Here is a 21,234-nt window from a genome sequence, read left to right on the forward strand (position 1 = left end):
ATAAGAGGTGTCAAAGGGGTGGATTGGAGTATATGTGGGTGTAAATTTTAGGGTGAATGAGTGGTAATGGATTGGGTAGGATAAGGAAGTAGATTGGAAGGTATTAAGTGATATTTGTGTTAGTATAGTAAGTGTTTGCGTGTTCTTATTATTATATTATTTTTTATTTATTGTTTTTTTTCTTTATGGGAAATGTAAGGTTTTGCTCCTTTAATGTAAGAGGTCTAAACTCCCCCTCTAAAATAAATCAAATATTGAATCTTATGAATAAACAGAAAATTGATATAGTGCTATTTCAAGAAACACATTTTAGATCAGATCACATACCTAAAATAAATAATAGAAATTATAGTGTGTGGATACATGATACATTTCCTTACTCTAAATCAAAAGGTGTATCGATTGCGTTTCATAGGGATATACCAGTCCAAATAATACAAAAATATGAAGGTAAGGATGGGAGGTTATTAATAATAAAACTTAAGCTGTATGGAAAAATATTTACAATAATAAATTTGTACCTTCCAAATTATGGGCAAATAGAGACTGGAATAAAAGCCCTATCAGACGCAATGGAGAAAGCTGAGGGAATAGTAATTGTGGGAGGCGACTTTAACTTCCTGATGGATATAAAAAGGGACACTACAAATATTAATATGCAAAAAAAAAAGAATAACATTAAAATAAAGGAATTTAAAAATGTCTTGAGAAAATACCAGCTAACTGATATATGGAGGGCCCAACATCAAATGGAGAAAAATTATACATACTATTCAAATATTCACAACTCATACCACAGATTAGATTATTTTTTTGTAAATAGGGAAGGTTTAATAATGAAGCCAATATCAGAGATAGGGGGATTTCTATGGTCAGATCACGCCCCAATATATCTAGAGTTTGCAGTAATTGCGACAAAGAAAAGGAGTGGGATATGGAGATTGAATGATAATCTAATCAAAGATAATAAATTTGAGGTAGAGATACAACAAACTGTAAAATAATTTTTAATAACTCATGAAGGAGATGAAACATCATTCCCAATTCAATGGGAAACATTAAAATGTGTATTGAGGGGAATATTCATCAAGCATGGAGCAAGAAGAAAAAAAGAAAAAATATTGAAACAATCTCAAGTGGAAACCGAGATTAGAGAATTAGAGGAGATACACAAGAAGAGTATGAAACCATTTGATAGAATAAGATTAAAGGAAAAACAAATGGAAATGCAATCAATGCTTGATGAAGAGTCCCTACAGATAAGAGACAAAAATAGAACACAGTGGTATAAGTTCGGAAATAAATCAGGGAAAGTGTTGGCCCGAACATTAAAAAAGCAGCAACCCTTAAGTTACATAGAAAAAATTGTAAAACCAAATGGGGAAATGACATATGACCCAGTGGAAATATCTGAAACTTTTCATACTGACTACTCCAAGTTATATAATATAAAAGAAAATCAGGAATATAAGGAGAAAGGGAATAAGGGTGAGGCGATACGAAACTATATACGGGAAACAGCGGTACCCATGTTCTCAATAGAAAAAATTGAGTATCTGGAGCGTGAAATCTCAATAGAAGAAATAGAGCATGCAATCGCAGAACTTGCACTGGGAAAGAGTCCAGGCCCGGATGGGTATACCGCTAGATTCTATAAGACATTTAAGAGTTTAATCACGCCTATTCTTAAGAAAACATATAACTCTATCTCTCAAATACAGCCATTTGCAGTACAGAGCACAGAGGCCCATATCGTATTAATATTAAAGCCTGAAAAGGATCAATCAATTTGTAAAAACTATAGACCTATATCTTTGACAAACATAGATATAAGAATATACTCTAAGATAATAGCGAGACGAATAACAGAGATTATATCAGATCATATAAATTTGGACCAAACGGGTTTTATGAAGGGTAGAGAAACAAGGGATAACATTATCAAGACATGTACACTGATGGAATACGCTCAGAGAAATGCCATCCCTGCCTGCCTTCTGGCTATAGATGCCGAGAAGGCTTTTGATAGGGTGGGATGGCAATTCTTGGAGGAAGTATTGAGGCAAATAGGAATGGGACCTAAAATGCTAGATAGGATCACTGCATTATATAAAAATTCAAGAGCAAAAGTTAGGACAAATGGGATGTTGTCAGATTATATAAAGATATCAAATGGGACTAGACAGGGGTGTCCCCTATCCCCACTTCTGTACGTTATGATAATGGAACATCTTAGGCCGCGTACACACGCGGGGACTGCTCACTGAAACTTTGTTCGTCAAACAGTTGCCGCAACAGTCCGCTCAAAATTTGCATGAGCGGACTTGCCCACACACGAGCGGACTGTTTCAGCGAACTGTTTGCCAAACAGTTCGCTCAACTTTTGAAATGAACGGACTCGCCCACGTAAGGCGGAGGCAAGTCCGCCCATTTCGAGCGCGTGTGAAGGTAGGCGGGGCCCGCGAAGGAGACGTCGCGGGCTCCGGTGCCTGGAATGGACTTAAAGGGGAACCCCAACGCCGAAAAAAATCGGCGTGGGGGTCCCCCCAAAGTCCACAACAGACCCTTGTCCGAGCACGCTACCCGGCCGGCCAGGAAAGGGGGGCGAGCGAGCGCGCCCCCCCTCCTGAGCCGTACCAGGCCGCGTGCCCTCAACATGGGGGGTGCCTTGGGGAAGGGGGGGCCGCGCGGCCCCCCCACCCCAAAGCACCTTGTCCCCATGTTGATGAGGACAAGGGCCTCTTCCCGACAACCCTGGCCGTTGGTTGTCGGGGTCTGCGGGCGGGGGGCTTATCGGAATCCGGAAGCCCCCTTTAAGAAGGGGGCCCCCGGATACCGGCCCCCCACCCTATGTGAATGAGTATGGGGTACAATGTACCCCTACCCATTCACCTGTAAAATAAAAGTACCCAAAAAAAAAACACAACACACGAGAAAAAATATTTTATTGCACAGCTCCGGGGGTCTTCCGTCTTCGGGGGTCTTCTCGCCGGACTCCTCCGCTATCTTCGTGTAGCTCTTTTACTAGCGGAGGAGTCCGGCTTTCTTCCTCCCCGCCGCCGGCCTCTTCTCCCGACTTCGGGGGTCTTGTCCCCCTCTTCGGTTCTTCTGCCGGGCCACCGCGCCTTCTTATAGCTCTTTTGCAGGCGGTGGCCCGGTCTTCTGTCGCCGCTGTCGCCGTCGCCGCCTTCCGTTCTTCTTCTTCTTCTTGTTCTTCTTCTTCTTCTCCAGGAGATGTTGACACGACGCTCTCTCCGGCCGGAATGCCAGAGCCGCCCTGCGCTGCCACTTATATAGTGCCAATGGGGCGGTGTCACATGGTATATGTCACATGGGTTGGTCACATGGGTTGATGTCACATGGTGACCCCGCCCCCTTACGATGTCATAGTCCCCATGTGACATCAACCCATGTGACCAACCCATGTGACATATACCATGTGACACCGCCCCATTGGCACTATATAAGTGGCAGCGCAGGGCGGCTCTGGCATTCCGGCCGGAGAGAGCGTCGTGTCAACATCTCCTGGAGAAGAAGAAGAAGAACAAGAAGAACAAGAAGAACGGAAGGCGGCGACGGCGACAGCGGCGACAGAAGACCGGGCCACCGCCTGCAAAAGAGCTATAAGAAGGCGTGGTGGCCCGGCAGAAGAACGGAAGGCGGCGGCGACAGAAGACCGGGCCACCGCCTGCAAAAGAGCTACAAGAAGGTGCGGTGGCCCGGCAGAAGAACCGAAGAGGGGGACAAGACCCCCGAAGTCGGGAGAAGAGGCCGGCGGCGGGGAGGAAGAAAGCCGGACTCCTCCGCTAGTAAAAGAGCTACACGAAGATAGCGGAGGAGTCCGGCGAGAAGACCCCCGAAGACGGAAGACCCCCGGAGCTGTGCAATAAAATATTTTTTCTCGTGTGTTGTGTTTTTTTTTTGGGTACTTTTATTTTACAGGTGAATGGGTAGGGGTACATTGTACCCCATACTCATTCACATAGGGTGGGGGGCCGGTATCCGGGGGCCCCCTTCTTAAAGGGGGCTCCCGGATTCCGATAAGCCCCCTGCCCGCAGACCCCGACAACCAACGGCCAGGGTTGTCGGGAAGAGGCCCTTGTCCTCATCAACATGGGGACAAGGTGCTTTGGGGTGGGGGGGCCGCGCGGCCCCCCCTTCCCCAAGGCACCCCCCATGTTGAGGGCACGCGGCCTGGTACGGCTCAGGAGGGGGGGCGCGCTCGCTCGCCCCCCTTTCCTGGCCGGCCGGGTAGCGTGCTCGGACAAGGGTCTGGTGTGGACTTGGGGGGGACCCCCACGCCGATTTTTTTCGGCGTTGGGGTTCCCCTTTAAGTCCATTCCAGGCGGCGGAGCCCGCGACGTCTCCGTCGCGGGCCCCGCCTACCTTCACACGCGCTCGAAATGAGCAGACTTTCCTCCGAGCGGGAACAGTTTGCCCATTTCGAAAGTAGCCTACACACGGGCGGACTGTTCGCTCAAACCAAGTTTCAACGGACAGTTTTTCGGAATTTCCGAAAGACTTTGTCCGTCAAACTGTCCGCTGAAACTGTCCGCTGAAAGCCCACACACGAGCGGACTGTCCGCTGAAACACTGTTCAGCGTACAAAGTTGGGCGAACAGTCCGCCCGTGTGTACGCGGCCTTATGGAAGCTATAAGGGGAAATACGGATATCAAAGGGATAGAGGTTAAAGGTAAAGAATATAAGACGGCTGCATATGCAGATGATCTTTTATTATATATAACTAACCCTATAATTACAATACCAAATGTAATAAAAGAACTGGAAAGATTTGGGCAATTGAGCAACTTTAAAGTTAATTATGATAAATCTGAAGTAATGAACATCTCATTGGAAGAAGGAATGCAAAAGATAATACTAAATTATTTCCCATTTAAATGGAAACAAGACGCGATTAAGTATCTTGGAATATATATTCCAAGTGACTTAAAACTTCTACAGGACATGAACTATAATAAAGCAATTTATAAGGTAAAAAAACTTTTAGGAAAATATGATAAAATAACTTATTCCTGGTTAGGGATAATAAATATTCTAAAGATGGTGATACTACCAATTATGCTATATATTTTTCAAACTGTCCCTATTATACCATCAGGAAAGATTATGAAGGATTTAAGAGAAGCTGCAGAAAGTTTTATATGGTCGCATAAGGTTCCTAGAATAGGAAGAGAAGTATTAATAAGAACAATAAAAAATGGAGGACTGGCAATGCCTGACTTCTCCAAATACCTCCAAGCAGCGTCAATAATGAGAATTATAGATTGGCAGCATAATGCAAAAAATAAACAATGGGTAAAGTTAGAAGAAGATATAATAGGGGCTAGAATAAAACATCAACCATGGATAACATCTAATTTAAGACCAGAAGAAAAGGAGTTACCCATTTTTGTAAAAACAACATTAAAAATTTGGGATGATATAATAAAAAAAGGAAATCTCTCCTCAATGAGTGGCCCTATGACCCCATTATTTGCCAACCCCGAATTTAGACCAGCACTAAAAAGCAAAACATTTCTTAAATGGAATATGGAGGAGCATGAGCGAATAATACAAATCCTGATAGATGGGAGAATGCCAACGTTTCAGGAAATGGGACATGAATATAATAATGGCTGCAATACTCTCAGTTGAAAGCATATATAGATCCATTAATGATAAGTATTAATAGACAATTAACTGTATTCAAGCAAATAGTATTAAATAAGGATAAAGCGAATAGAAAACTTTCTAAGATATACAATCTATTACTCCCCTATGGTGATATTAAAAAAATAGCAGCAGTGAAAAAATGGGAGGAGGAAATAGGGAATGTGTTGACAGAGAAGGAATGGGAAGGGATATATGGAAGAATACATAAGCTATCGGTAGCAATCAAGGACCAAGAAAAAAACTATAAAGTTGCAATAAGATGGTATAGAAGCCCAGTAGTAATGAATAGAATAAATAAAAGGAACCCTGAAACCTGTTGGAGCTGCAAATTAGAAAAGGGTACTTTAGAACACATATGGTATAGCTGTTACAAGTTAAGAGATTTTTGGGGTAAGATAACAGAAATGTATCAGCGAGTGACAGGTACTAGGATAAACATAGATATAATGATAGTACTATTCTCTCTCACACCTAAATCATTAACACAGAAAGAGAGTTTTTGCACTGTATGACTACAGCTGCAAAAGTTGTAATAGCGCGAAAATGGAAAAAGGAAAATGCTCCATTAATAATAGAGTGGAAATGTGAAATGAGTGAAACACACTATATGGAGAAGCAAATAAGAGAAGAAGCATATGTGGAGAATCCGATTTCAAAGCATTGGAAAAAGTGGGAGGAGTTTTGCACCTCAGGGAACCTTAAGGAATATTTGTAAGTGAGGAAGTGAGGAGCGATGGGGTAGGTGGGAGGGATGAGGGCTGATTTGTATATGTATATGTGTGTGTGTGTGTGTGTGTGTGTGTGTATGTATGTGTATATATATATATATATATATATATATATATATATATATATATATATATAAAAATTTATTTTATTTTTTTTGGGTTTTGAGAAATATGTAATACTTGATGGATGTTAGGTATGTTGATGGATGTTTTGTATGTTTTATAATTATAAAGAAATAATAAAGAAAGATTTGAAACAAAAGGTATACAACTCTTCAATACAGTTTAATCTTGATGCTTACCTTCTATCTGGATATATAACTCTTCACTTCTTTTGATGACACTGTTGGTCGGAGTTCTTACTTCACAGGAATAATTCCCAGAATCCTTTGGCTGAGCAGACTGGACTTCATATTGATGAGATGAACTAAATTTATGAACCTCTAGTCCATCTCTGTAGAAAGCAAACTGCAGTTCTGTCCCCTGTCTCATTGGACTGAGACTTGTGTCACATATCAGGGTCATGTTGTCACCTTCTGTCTTTGGATATAGCATGGTGGTAATATTTGGCTTTGAGAACAGGTCTAGAATTGAGAAAATCATTATATTTAAGAACCTTAACTGAAATAGAAAGCATATAAACTACAAGACATACTGTATGTAGGGACCCTGCCCTATGCAGAAGTGTCCCTAGCTAAATTTAACGTTTTGTGACTGGGCAATAACCAGCTTTTATTTACATTATCAGTCTTCCCTACGTCTGGTGGCTTGATTGCTTCCACCTATAGCTGGGAGGAGGATCCAGCAAGCAGTGTTGGAAGGTTTCCCATGTGGTTATGAATTTTTATCTGACCCCACCAAAGACTGAGCAGCTGACTTAGTGGTAAGGCTTGGGGAAAATTAAAGTGGGCTGGTCTGGATGAAGTCCAGGGCCAAATTTTTGTCCCAGTCCAGCCCTGTTTGGGAGCATTTTTACAGAACTATCTCTCCCCTGGGACTTCTCCCTGGGAGGAGGCCTATGTGAAGAACTGCTGCTTGGGCCTGGCCTCAGCATTAACCATGTGCTGAGGGCCCTGGAAACTAAAACAGAGCAGGGGTGGATACCTGATGGGAAGTGGGCTGAAGAGAGGACCTTCTTACCGGAGAGTGTTGCAGAGGAACAGGGTATAAGCTGCTGTCTGGACATTATAAGAAAGTCTATTTGCCCAATGGCTGCTTATAGAGGGACAGAGGCCAGTGAGGAAACACTGTGGGGTTTACTTACTAAAGCTGGAGAGTGTAAAATCAGGTTCACTTGTGCACAGAATGGGTTCAGCATTAGATGGTAAAAAGAAAGACTGGGGCTTAAAGCGGAGGTCCGGACTTTTATTTTTTTTTTAAAGTCAGCAACTACAAACACTGTAGCTGCTGACTTTTAATAAGGGCACTTACCTGTCCAGCGAGCCCGTGATGTCGATCCATCTATCCTCACTGCCCATTTCCTACTGCACATGCGCGAGTCGCATGGAGGTTTGTAAATGGCCCTGTTGTTTTCTGAGACACACACATGTCCCAGAAGACAATGGGGCAGCTCGCCGAAGAGGAGGAAGTAAAGGAACAGCGCCGTGGAATAGGAAGAGACAGATTAGGAAGACTGCCTAGCAACAGGCATTTCTGGTAAGTAAAAAAAAAAGTTTTTTTTCATTTTTTTTATATCTTTTTTGGAGAAAGTTAATGTCATTTCTTATTTTAGGGTGGACCTCAATTTTAATTTGTGGCTACCGAGATGTCTGTCTGTTTCTGAGTGAGTAACAAATAGTGACCACAGGAGGAACGAGCTGCTCCCAATGGGGTAAGCCCTGCACAAACGTACAGATTACCTGATAGCATTTTCCTGACATTAGTTCACTTTACATCTGAAAGAATAAAAGTTTTAAGTACTTATTTCACAGGAATAATTCCCAGAATCCACCAGCTCAATGGAATGGACTCCATAATGATTGGATTGAAACTCTTAAGATTCCACCCAGTAAGCAAACTGCAGTTCTGTCCTCAGCCTGAGTGGACATAGACTTGAAGGACATATCGGAGTCATGTGAACAAATTCTCCTAATAAATATTGGTCATTTTTGTTTTTTTGGAGAAGCTAGAAACATTGTACAAGGTTGTATAAGTTGTATGCCAGTAAAAAAAATAACCTGGTGTAGTTACTGTAGTTGTTTAAGATACAGTGGAACCTTGGATTACAAGCATAATCCGTTCCAGGAGAATGCTTGTAATCCAAAGCACTCGCATATCAAAGCGAGTTTCTCCATAGAAATCAATGGAAACAAAGATAATTTGTTCCACGTTGACTTCTATTGCATGCAATACCGCATGTGGCCAGAGGTGGGGGGCCTCGGAGAGACTCGGAAATTCTCGGAGACCGCTCAGAAAGGCACAGAAACACTCGGAACCCTCTGAAAGGCTTGCAAACACTTGGGAACTGAGTATTTCCAAGTGTTTCAGAGTATTTCCGAATGGCTCTGAGTGTCACAGGTGCCCCTGCACCTCTGGCCAAATGTGGTACTGCAAACTGCAGAGCTTTGAATCCTGCTCATTTTGCGAGACACTCCCAAACCGAGTCAGGATTTAAAAAAAATAATTGCTCGTATTGCAAAACGCTTGTTAACCGCATTACTCGCAATCCGAGGTTCCACTGTACATGATAACGAGCTTATAGAGAGAAGAGAAGAGCTACTGTGAAGTGTCCATAGATACAGAATAAGAACAGATACTGACATTTACAGATAGTATGTAGACAGATTACAGATTTGCAGATACTGAAATTTACATCCAGTATACAGAAGTCAGGAAGTGACGCTTTGTAATGTTTAGAAACAGAAAAAGAGAATTATGTGTATAACAAAAGACTTATGAGCATAGAAAGACCATGTTGTGAATTATGTTTCACCTGGTGACTATGCAGGAAATAGATCTATATCAGATCTCTCTAAGCCCCTGTACACACGGTCGGAGATTTCGACAACCAAATCCGTCGGATCTTGTCCGTCGGATTTTGCCAGTCGGATCTTGTCCGAAACTGTTGCATACACACCGTCTGACTAAGTTGTCGAAAAATCTGATCATTCAGAACGTGATGACGTAATTTCATTACAATGGGACTACGTTCAGGCTAGTAGCCAATAGCTTTGATGTAGGAATTTGATCTGAGCATGCGTGGCACTTGGTCCGATCAAAATTATCTACACATGATCGGAGTATGTCCGACCGGCCCAGTTGGTCAGAAAATATTTCCAACAAGTTGGAAAATTGGGTCCGACGGATATTCCGACTGAATCAGTACGATGCATACCACACACAGTCGGATTATCCGACAACACGGTCCGATAGGACACATTCCGATGGATTCTCCAACCATGTGTACAAGGGCTTAGGCCCCTTTCATAAGACAAACCCGCTCGGATCCGCCTGTCCGTTTTTTTAGGCGGATCCGAGCGAACCATCCATTGATGCCTATGGGCAGGCGGATGTCATCTCTAAACCTTTCACTCTATGATGCTAGTTTAATTTTCAGCTATCCTTGTTTTTTCCAGCTAACTATCCTATTTGTCCCCAAACCATGATACAGTCACCATTTATACAAAAGACCCTCAAATTCAAAGATGGGAGACCATCATGTGGTAAGTTTCAGGAAAAGAGTGCCTTCCTTTGCGGATTGCTTTGAATTTTTTCAGCCCCGCATACTCATGCTCTCTAAGTTCAAGAGCCACGGAAGGCAGACGTTCTTTGGAGGAGCCCTAGAGGTCACTCCCATTAAAGGGAAAAGTTCCAAGGATGTCTTATAGCTTCTTCCTAGAGCAGCACTACCATCCCAGCAAAAGTCCTGCAGTGCCTGTGGCGCACTACCTATTCCCAATAGGCTGGTGAGTAAAGACTGCCTGGAGGAGCTTGCTGTTGACAGGTAACGCTCAAATATCATTGTTATTGAAGAGAGTGGAGTGAGATATTATGCTGTACTTATTTCAATTATCTCGGCCAGGTAGACCCCTCCTAGTTGCCTGTCACTAGAAGAGCATCCTGGCACCCCAACAAGTTCCGTTAACCCACTTAGTTCTGCTACTCTGGCAAGGTGACAGTCTGCAGACAGTAGTAGCTCCTCTTCATCAGAGGAAGGCCCGGAACTGCTTGGCTTCAGTTTTCCCTTTATTGAACTATGTATCCAGACAGTCAAGCAGGCCAATTCTATGGGTAAAGTCATATTCACCCTTTCTTCAGAATGGCAAAGTCCTGAGAGAAAATCTCCTTTATTTGTCTATACAGGTTTTATCCTCATTAGAGATTGGATAGCATTGCTTTAATCCCTGCCTACAGTAGATGGGAAGCAAAGGGATAAGGAATGTTCCTCCTCTCAGCTGGTTCCATTCTTCTAGGCAGATGGGCTGCTATAATACATATTAGACCTAGGGGGGTTTCATCCTGATTCCATTCACAAAAAGAATATATAGTCTTCATTTCCTGTATGTAGTCTGCAAGGGATGGTGGCTAGTGTCCAGTTGTAGATCTGAAGAGGTTAAACTTTTTTATCCCCTTAGAGATCTTCAAAATGGAGTCCATTAAACCAGCGCAGCCAGATGGCAAAATGCTATTTTTGGATCTTCACGATGATCTAAACATCCCAAAATATTTCTTTCTTTCATAACTGGTAAGCTTGCGATCGGCTAGACACATTTCCAGTTTAACAGTCTGCCTTTTGGCCTATGCAGGTCTCCGAGGCTGTTCACAAGGGTTCTCAGTGCAGTGTTAGCTATACTCAGAAAACAAGTTCTCCAGATGCGCCACTACCTGGACAACATTATTCTTCTATCCAGAGGTCTGAAACAATTGCTGACGCACCAAGGGATACTCATAAACACCCTGTGGGGATATGGCTGGTTTATTAACTCTCTCTAACTTAACAGTTAGTATGCCGGGAGGTACTCTGCCAACTCCTCTGTTCGGCTTCCACCAGAGAAAACGGTGGCAGTCAAAGAAGGAATGCTGAAGACAGTAATCTCCATGTGTTTGACCATTTCTCAGTGCCTCAATCTTTGGAGCACAATGTCATCATACCAATAATCCCTTGGGCGCTCTGACAGTTTAAGCTGGGATTCTTAGTACAATAGAGGAAACAGAGTCTGGCACAGTTATTAACTGTCACTCAGTATGAGTAGGAGTATATGGTGGTTGCTGAAGAGGGAGAATTTGATGAAGTCGCCCCATTAGAACCATTCATTAGACTAGATCACAATTACTATTCATCTCGGCAAAGATAGCCTGGAACGCACACTGCAAGAAACCGTTGGTTCAGTCCAATGGGAGAATCCCAGCCAAGCGGGGTAGTCTTAAATACCCTAGAAATCCAAGCAGCTTCTTTAGCACCTTTCGCCTTACTACACATAATCAAGGGAAGATCAGTTTCTCTGCAGTTGAACAACATGGCAGCAGTTGCCTATATTCATCACCAAGGAGGAACTTGTGGCAATATGCTATTAGGAGAGGTCAACCCCATGCTGTCGGGGTCAGGAAAGTAGTTTATCTCCTAGGGTACTTGAACACACAGACAGACTGACCATCATGCAAACTTTCCAGAGCACAAGTGGCCCCTACACTGTAGGTCTTCTATGAGCTGGTCCACAGGTGGGGAAAAATACAGACAGACTACATTGCTTCTCACAGCAATTTCAAACTTGGGAAGATGTCTGAATCAGTTCCGCACACCAAGGCAGAGGGGACAAATGCCTTGATTTTCTCCATGGATCTGCAAACTAGCCTGTATATTTTCCAACAACATTTCTCGTAATGAGATTCCTCTTGAGGCCGTTGAGAGTGAACATGGTAGTCATATCCATTCCTCCATTGGGACAATGAGGGCATTGAGTTTTTGTGGCCATTCATCTCATGAGACAGAAGCCAATTCCCCTTTACACATACACAGGCCGTGGCTGCAAACAGGAGACTGATAGGGAAAGCATGAGAACCTAGCCTGCTCCAGGATGATCTCTAATTGTGGAGTGTGAGAAGGCACTTTACTAACAACATCTATGCCAAAATCTGGAACAAGTTTGTGCTATTTCTCAGCAGGGCAAGATATTGATACTACTGCACCTCCGGCGACAGCTGTTCTGGACTTCTTGTAGACCAAATTAGGCATTAGATATTCCTTGAGATTGCAAGTGTCGAATAGGTTGGCAATAACAAGGCTTAAATGTTCTGGAAATCCTTTCGTTTGCACAAATTTTGAAGACAGTCAGGAGGTTTCGACCACCACAAAAGAGGATCTTTCCCAGTGGAATCTATCAGTGTTGCTGGATTTCAAATAAGTTTGAGCATTTGCTCCAACAGAACAGTGTTCAGTTTGTGACATTACCTACTAGGCAGTATCTATCGCAAGATTTTCAAGCAGAAGGATGTCTGAGATTTAAGCTCAGAGAGCTTCAGAAAGAGATATTGTTTTCTTTCCAGGAGTAGACTTGTGTCCGGTAGATCATCTTGTGTCAAGGGTAGCGACAGCCCTCTATCTTACAGTCATCTGGGCATTGCCTAACTTCCCAGAGGATAACTCAGGAGGATCACACAAATTGGATGTTTACAGAACTTGAAGTCCCGATCCAAAATTGCCCTTTTCAGATCATGTAATAAGCCTTTCATCTTTCCAAATGGAATTCGTCAGGGAAAAGAGGCTACCTCCTGGACTTAGTAGCTTTGGTCGTACATATAGGGCAAGGGGTTGTGAACCTCCTTCAGCAGTGGATACATACTCTCCCAGAGTGGTTTCAGTCTCATGGACTGCCCATTCAAAGGCATCCATGGAATCCATCTGCAGGGAAGTATCATGATTGCCCTAGGATACCCTTTCAAGCATTACTGGTTAGATTTGGGGGTCTTGCCATTAGGGGCCTGTGGAGGAAGGACTGTTCTGTCTTCTGTCCCATGCTAATTAAAAATTGATTCAACAAGTAGAACCAACCCAGTGAGATAGTTAGTTATTTATCACTAGTATGCTGCCACGGTGGCATCAGGAAAATGGAAAATTGTATCAAACACTTACTGTAATTTTCCTTTCCTGACCCCAAACCATGGCAGCATATGGACCCACCCTTGTACGTTTTGGTATGTAGCTAATTACAAAGAAAGGGATGGGGCCTTTCATTTATGCTATTCGCTGGTCCTGAGGGAGCCTATCACTAGTATTCTGCCATGGTTTGGCGTCAGGAAAGGAAAATTACTGTAAGTATTTGATACAATTTTCAGTTTTCCCCTCCAAAAAAAGATGTTGGTATCTGCGATTTCATAAAAGGCAGATCAATCTATTTTAAAGAAAAAAGGAGTGAAAGAGAGTCCACTTCACCTTCTGACTCTGATCTGAATCCATATAAACTGGACTTTTATTAGGGTTTGAGGCATTGCACAGCCTTCTGTTTGGATGAGTCTCTGGGCTCTCCCTCAATAAAGCAGGAATGTTTTGAAAGCAGTACGTATGATACACCAGGGCTTTTTATTCAAATGTGAGGGAACACAGTTTCGGCACCTCCAGCACTAAAGGTATCTAATGGCAAGGGGTGCTGGGGTGTGCTTCAGGGTCTATTGATACTGGCCTCTGGGGGATCTATTGTTGTTGATGGTGGGTCTTATGTGGCTGGGGGGGGTCAGTTGTTACTAGGAGGGATCTACTGTTGAGAGAAGGGTCTATTGTTGTCGATGGTGGGTGTTATGTTGCTGGGGGGGGGGTCAGTTGTTGCTAGGAGGGATCTACTGTTGAGAGAGGGGTCTATTGTTGCTGGCTGCTGGAGGATCTATTGATGCTGGCTGGGAGCAGATTTGTTGTTGCTGCCGGGGGTCTATTGTTGCTGGCTGCTGGAGGATCTATTGATGCTGGCTGGGAGCAGATTTGTTGTTGCTGCCGGGGGTCTATTGTTGCTGGGGAGGTATGTTGTTGGAAGAGGTCCATTGTTGCTTAGGGGATTTGTTGTTGATGGGGGTGTATTGTTGCCAGCTGCAGGGGATCTTTTTTTTTTTTTTTTACTGCTTTTCTTGTTATCATCGACAAATTCCATACAAATTACTTAGCACTAATGCTACTTGTATTCTCTAAAAGGGGTGGTAGTGGGAGGTAGGTAGGAGTTGGAACCAAGGTATGGTGCTTTAAGGTGGGTAGGGGACCAGGACAGGGGGTGACTCTGAAAGGGGGAGTTCTTTAAACCTAAATAAAGCCCTGATGATACATCTCACTTTGTTCTAGAATTTGACGTGTTTTTTATTCCCTGATATAAAAGAGACCCTGTCATCAACTTTTTTTAAAATCAGAACAAGGAATGTTAATTACATTTGATAAGTGTCCCTTGTGCTGGTGCCGACTGTCTTTGTTGAGATCTGATCTCTTTGGGAGGATGGGCGGATGAATTAAAAGTTCTCCTCCTCTATTCATAGAGTGCTTTTCATCAATGGAAGCTATAGTACAGCTTCAATGAATGATGGAGGGGCAGAAAGATGGGATGGGGGGCATATTTGGCACTTCAGCTGCTGTATTAACCCCCACAGCATTGAAATAATTTCACTGCAGGGGTATGGGGGAGGGCAGAGGACTGAAGATTTCAACTAGCACAGCCAGCACCATCATAAGGAACATTTCTCCTTGAATATAAAACTGTAAAAAATGTAAAAAAAAAAGTAAAAAAAAAAAAAATGCTCAGGGTTTTTCCTTTCCATAAACAATTTGTTATATATTTGCAATATGCCTTTGAACTTTCTCCAGAAAGTTAAATTCCCTAGCACAGCCTCTTCCCTCCTTGCACATCACAGCCGTCTACTCTTCTAGGAGTGTTTAATGGCTGTCTGTGTTGGCCCAGCTCCACAGCCCCTCTCCTCACTTCATTACATAACAGTTCATGTAGCTGCTCATGGCTACATACGATGGGATGATTTGCCGCAGGATAGCCAAATTCTTATCTCTCCGTGGTCCTGGTTGTCATCTACAACACAACTAACCTGTAGAAGCTGTGATCTTTGTGGGGAAGGAGGTCCAACTCACACCGGTATGGGAACAGATGACCGGAGCCATGGTTATTCTTTATTGGTTACAAACAACACCATAGACACACAATGAGTTACCTCTGACATGTAGGGACACTTCATCTGTGTGCGTTACATATTCATCTCGGGATAATTCTTTCACACAACCATATGTTCCAGACCGGTCGTAGTTTCCATCAAGAAAGATGATAGAGCGATCACTGAATGGTCCATATATGAGATAAATATCCCTGTAGAATGTTGTCCTGCGTACAGAATATTCAGGACGGCTGTGACACTTTATATTTATATTTCTTCCCCGATACACAAAGATTGGAGTCTGCAGGATAAGAGGACCTACAATACAAAATGGTTATTAAATGATTATGATAAACACTTCTAAAGAAAAAACGGAATATATATATTGTAGTAACTCATACTATATCTGTCATTAGATTTCAGATTACAAAGTCAGAGGTTAAATGAGATCCTAAGTGGATGACATTCACTTTGCTAAAGCACTATGAAGTAGTTCCCATATTTTTTCTCAAAGAAGATACTGTTTTCAGCTTTTCTCTTTCCTTATTTGTATCCAAGGACGTTGATAAGGGAGTACCACCGCTCCTCCTGTATGGGGGGCACAGACCAGCAGGGGCCCCAGGCAGCAGGGTGAATTGGATGTGGGCATAGAGGGTGATCAGCGCTGTTGGGGAGGGCAATTACCAGAGCCAATCACCTGTATGGCTCTCTACAGCAGCTGAAAGCTGGATTATTTTCCTCACCCTCCCATTGGCTTTCAGCTGATGCAGAGAGAGCCATACAGGGGATTGGTTCCAGTAATTGCCTCCCCATGATGCTGATCACTCTTCCTGTGCACTATACACATCCTCTTGCTATGCAGGCCCCCCTGTGCCCCCCTGTCCACAATGGGATCCTTCAAGATGGAGAGAGGGTCCAGTAAATTTCATATTAAGCAGCACCTTCCATTCCTGAATGAACACAATGAGTGACTAATACTGATCACTTACTGTGTTATTTTATAACTGAAGTATTGGCTGTATGGGGCCCTGTATCAGGTTGTCAGTATGGGGCCCTGTGTCAGGTTGTGAACATGGGGCCATGTGTCAGGTTGTGAATATGGGGCACTGTGTCAAGTTGTCAGTATGGGGCCCCATGGTTTCGAACAGCAGTCCTGTTTGTATCAAAATGCTGCTGATTAGTGATTAAATCAAACATACCTGGGTTTGGTTTAATGTGGGTTGGATGAACATGAGTAAAGGTTCGGTAGTGAATTAGAGATGGCCTTGCGGTTCGCCCGGCAGTCGGTTCACGGCGAACTTTGCTCGTTCGCGAATCGCCAAGCCGGCGGAATTCTGGCGCTGTTCGCGGTGGACATATTCGTTTATATTGTGAGGAACTTTGACCCATGACACATCCATCATGGGGTACAGGACAGCCAATTGAGATATTTCACATGGACATACCCCCTACCTTTTTAATAGACCTGATCTGGCGGCCATTTTACTTTCTGTCTTTTGTCAGTGTAGGGAAAGGACGCTGTGTGGAGCAGGGACAGCCAGTCTAATAACTAGCTATTACTCTTAGGTCCACAAAAGTCCTATTAAAGACTGGTATAGGTGTACAGTATATAGGGTTGTAATACACTTATAATATACTTTCTTTGAAATATAGAAAGCATATTATAGTGCACTGCAGTGCTGACCAATTCTGCAGCTGTCTTTTCTCAGTGTAGGGACAGTTTGGTGTTTGGAGCAGAGACAGTCTGCAATTCACTAGCTACTAGCTAGCTACTATTAGGTCCACAAACGTCCTTTTAAAGTGGTTGTAAACCCTTACAACACACTTTGACCTAGAGGTAAGCCTAGATTAAGGCTTACCTGTAGGTCCAAGAAATATCTCCTAAACCTACACGATTTAGGAGATATTTGCGAAAGACAGGCACTGCTGTCTACGGCGCATGTGCCGTAGACAGCGGCGCGCAGGCACACTGAGCGCGCCGCGGTCAACGGCGATATGCCGCGAGTGGGCAGATCCGTGCGCATGCGCGGGAGTGACGTCATCGTGGCTTCGCCCAATGACAGCGGCGGAGCGGCGAGACCCACCGAGAAGAGGGATGCGGCGGACTACAGGGGACAGCGGTGACTTCGCTGGCTCCTGTGTCAGGTAAGTGACACATAATGGACTACTATGCAATGCATAGTAGTCCATTATGCTTTACCTTTGCAGGGAATGAAAGAGGAAGTAAACTCATCAGGGTTTACTTCCTCTTTAAGGACTGGTATAGGTATACAGTATATAGGGTTGTAATAGACTTATAATATACATTCTTTCAAATATAGAAAACATAGTATAGTGCATTTCCACTGTGCAGCATTGTGACTGCTGAGTGGTTCTGCAGCGATACTACAAAGAGTGACAAATGCAATTAGAAAAAAGTATTATAACTGGTGTGATAGACCAGTGCCCCCCCAAAACAACAGATTGAAGTGGGGTGTTATATACCTTCTTCCACATATACTGCACTCCTCTAGAGACTTTTGTCACAGTGGCAAATGGCAAAGTGGAAAATTGCAGAAGGTGCGTTCGATTACGTCAAAGGACGCACCAGACTTGGTTGAGTGGCTCACTCAGCCTTACTCTTCTGCACCCTCCTCATCCTCTCGATCTGCACCCTCTTCACTCTCTGCTGTGTGCACCCCCAAAGACACTACCAGCAACACCACCACCACCATATACCCTCCGCTTGAGTCACAGGAATTATTTTCTGATCCATCACAAGATACTCTCTATCACGGTGCTGGTGTCATTGCTTTCTATCTCGGTGCTGGTGTGGTGTCAGTGCTCTCTATCATGGTGCTGATGTCAGTGCTCTCTATCTCGGTGCTGGTGTGGTGTCAGTGCTCTCTATCACAGTGCTGGTGTCAGTGCTCTCTATCACGGTGCTGGTGTCAGTGCTCTATCTTGGTGCTGGTGTCAGTGCTCTCTATCACGGTGCTGGTGTCGGTGCTCTCTATCTCTGTGCTGGTGCTCTCTATCTCTGTGCTGGTGTCGGTGCTCTCTATCTCTGTGCTGGTGTCAGTGCTCTCTATCTCTGTGCTGGTGTCAGTGCTCTCTATCTCTGTGCTGGTGTCAGTGCTCTCTATCACGGTGCTGGTGTCAGTGCTCTCTATCTCGGTGCTGGTGTCAGTGCTCTCTATCTCGGTGCTGGCGTCAGTGCTCTCTATCTCGGTGCTGGTGTCAGTGCTCAGTCTCTATCGCTGTGCTGGTGTCAGTGTTCTATCTCAGTGCTGGTGTCAGTGATGGAGATAGCAGCAAACTTTTCAAAACGATTAGAATTCAAATCAGTCAAAAAAACTATCCAAATTCTGTGTGAAGAAATAGCTGGTTGTTAAGCAGCGGGCAGGGAAACCGACCGCCTGCATCCTTAACAGCCGATGAGCCATCATCTATCAGCGGGCTTCCCCACTGACAGATAAATGTAAAGAATGCCAGAAATACAATAAAAAAAATAAAATAATTCACCCCCCCGGTCCATACCAGGCACTTTGGGTCTGGTATGGATTTTAACGGGAACCCCATGCCAAAATGTAGAAAAATTCCCCCCAAAAGCTATACCAGACCCTTATCTGAGCATGTAGCCTACCAGGCCCTCATTAAGGGGCCTAGTATTGGCTGGGGTGGGATCCTACACCATTTTTTAAAATTTTTTAACATTCCTCTATCTTTACCCAGTTCACGATCAGCGCACGCCGATGTACGTCGGCAGAATGGCACAGGCAGGCAAATGGGCGTACCTGTACGTCCCCTTAAATTTGCCGCCCTGCCATCGGGAGCGCGCCGCCGCCGGCGCGCTCCCGCACTGGTCAGGACCCCCGTGAGTCTGGTCGCGGGACCCGCAGACTCGATCGCCGCGGGCATACCCGCGATCGTCTCACGGAGCGGCCGAATGAAGAAATGCCGTTGTAAACAGCATTTCTCCATTCTGCCTAGCATTTAGTGACGCTGATCTCTGCTCCATGTGATTGGAGCAGAGATCACTGGTTAACCCCTTCACTGCCAGTGTCATTTACACAGGAATCACTGCATTTATATAGCAGTGATTGCGGTATAAATGACAATGGTCCCAAAAATGTGTCAAAAATGTCCGATATGTCCGCCATAATGTCGCAGTCACAATAAAAATCGCTGATTGCCGCCATTACTAGACAAAAAAAAATATTAATAAAAATGCCATAAAACTATCCCCTATTTTGTAAACGCTATAACTTTTGCGCAAACCAATCAATCGCTTATTGCGATTTTTTTTTTACCAAAAATATGTAGAAAAATACGTATCGGCCTAAAGTGAGGGAAAAAAATGTTTTTTTATATATTTTTGGAGGATATTTATTATAACATAAAGTAAAAAATAATGCGTTTTTTTCAAATTTGTCGCTCTATTTTTGTTATAAAAAAAAAATAAAAACCACAGAGGTGATCAAATACCACCAAAAGAAAGCTCTATTTGTGGGAAAAAAAGGACATCAATTTTGGTTGGGAGCCACGTCGCACAACCGCGCAATTGTCAGTTAACCACTTGCCGACCGCCGCACGACGATATACGTCGGCAGAATGGCACGGGCAGGCATATGGGCGTATATATAAGTCCCTGCCTGCCCGCGGGTGGGGGGCCCGATCGGGCCCCCCCGGTGCCTGCGGCGGTTGGCATTCCTTCGAGAGCGATCCGGGATGAGGGGGCGGCCATTCATTCATGGCCACCCCCTCACGATCGCTCTCGACGAATGGAAATCCTTCGTGACATCACTTCCTCTCCTGTAATGTAAACACAGGAGAGGAAGTGATGTATTCTCTCCTCCGTGTCGGTATTTTTCGTTCCGGCACCGAGGAGAGAGGTTCGGTGAGTTGCACCAACACACCACACATACAGTAGAACATGCCAGGCACACTCACACCCCCCTTTACCCCCTGATCACCCCCCCAATTACCCCTGCCCCCCCCCCCCCAGTCACAGTGACACCAATTGCTTTTTTTTTTTTTTGCATTGGTGTCATTTGTGACTGTAATAAGGCCGCGTACACACGCGGGGACTGTTCGCCCAACTTTGTCCGCTGAACAGTGTTTCGGCAAACAGTCCGCTCGTGTGTGGGCTTTCAGCGGACAGTTTCAGCGAACAGTCCGCTGAACAAGGTTTTTCGGAAATTCCGAAAAACTGTCCGCTGAAACCTTGTTTCAGCGAACAGTCCCCTCGTGTGTAGGCTTGTTCGTCAAACTAAGTTCCGCGCATGCTCAGAAAGGATTTACACGCCGAAAGTTATAATGCAGTGTATAGGACGTCGTATTTTTCGTCCCGTCGTACGTGCCGTTCACGTCATCGTGCACGGTTTCAGCAAACTGTTCGTCCGTCGTGTGTGGCCATGTCCGTCCATGCTAATTTTGAGCGGACTGTTTGCCGAAACTGTTTGACGGACAAAGTTGGGCGAACAGTCCCCGCGTGTGTACGCGGCCTAACTGTTAGGGCAGTTAGGGTTAGCCCCCTTTAGTTCTAAGGTACCCCCCTAACCCCCCCCAATAAAGGTTTAACCCCGTGATCACCCCCCAGCGCCAGTGTCACTAAGGCTGGGTTCACATTGCAGCGGTTTGAGAACGGATGTGATTCGCACCGCACTGCAGTGCAAATCACATCCGATCTCTGTGCGATTCGAGTTCAGCCATACAGATAGTATGGCTGAATTCGTGTCGCACCCGCCGCACCCGCCGCACCCACCGCAAACTCGCACGGGA

The 21,234-nt window shown here is 44.4% G+C and overlaps 1 protein-coding gene across 1 annotated transcript in view; it reads right to left on the reverse strand.

Moving 5' to 3' along the window:
- The window catches only part of LOC143942203 (uncharacterized), a 91,254-nt gene that overhangs the window by 29,918 nt on the left and 40,102 nt on the right, over positions 1-21,234 (reverse strand). The window contains exons 7-8 of the mRNA XM_077463456.1: positions 15,532-15,789; positions 6,705-6,986 (exon numbers count right to left, since the gene is read on the reverse strand). Coding sequence (XP_077319582.1) covers positions 6,705-6,986; positions 15,532-15,789 — 540 coding nt within the window. The remainder of the gene's footprint in view (positions 1-6,704; positions 6,987-15,531; positions 15,790-21,234) is intronic.

Source organism: Lithobates pipiens, unplaced genomic scaffold, assembly GCF_037356315.1.
Source record: "Lithobates pipiens isolate NorthernLeopardFrog02 unplaced genomic scaffold, aLitPip1_a1.2 Scaffold_30, whole genome shotgun sequence".
Taxonomy (NCBI): domain Eukaryota; kingdom Metazoa; phylum Chordata; class Amphibia; order Anura; family Ranidae; genus Lithobates; species Lithobates pipiens.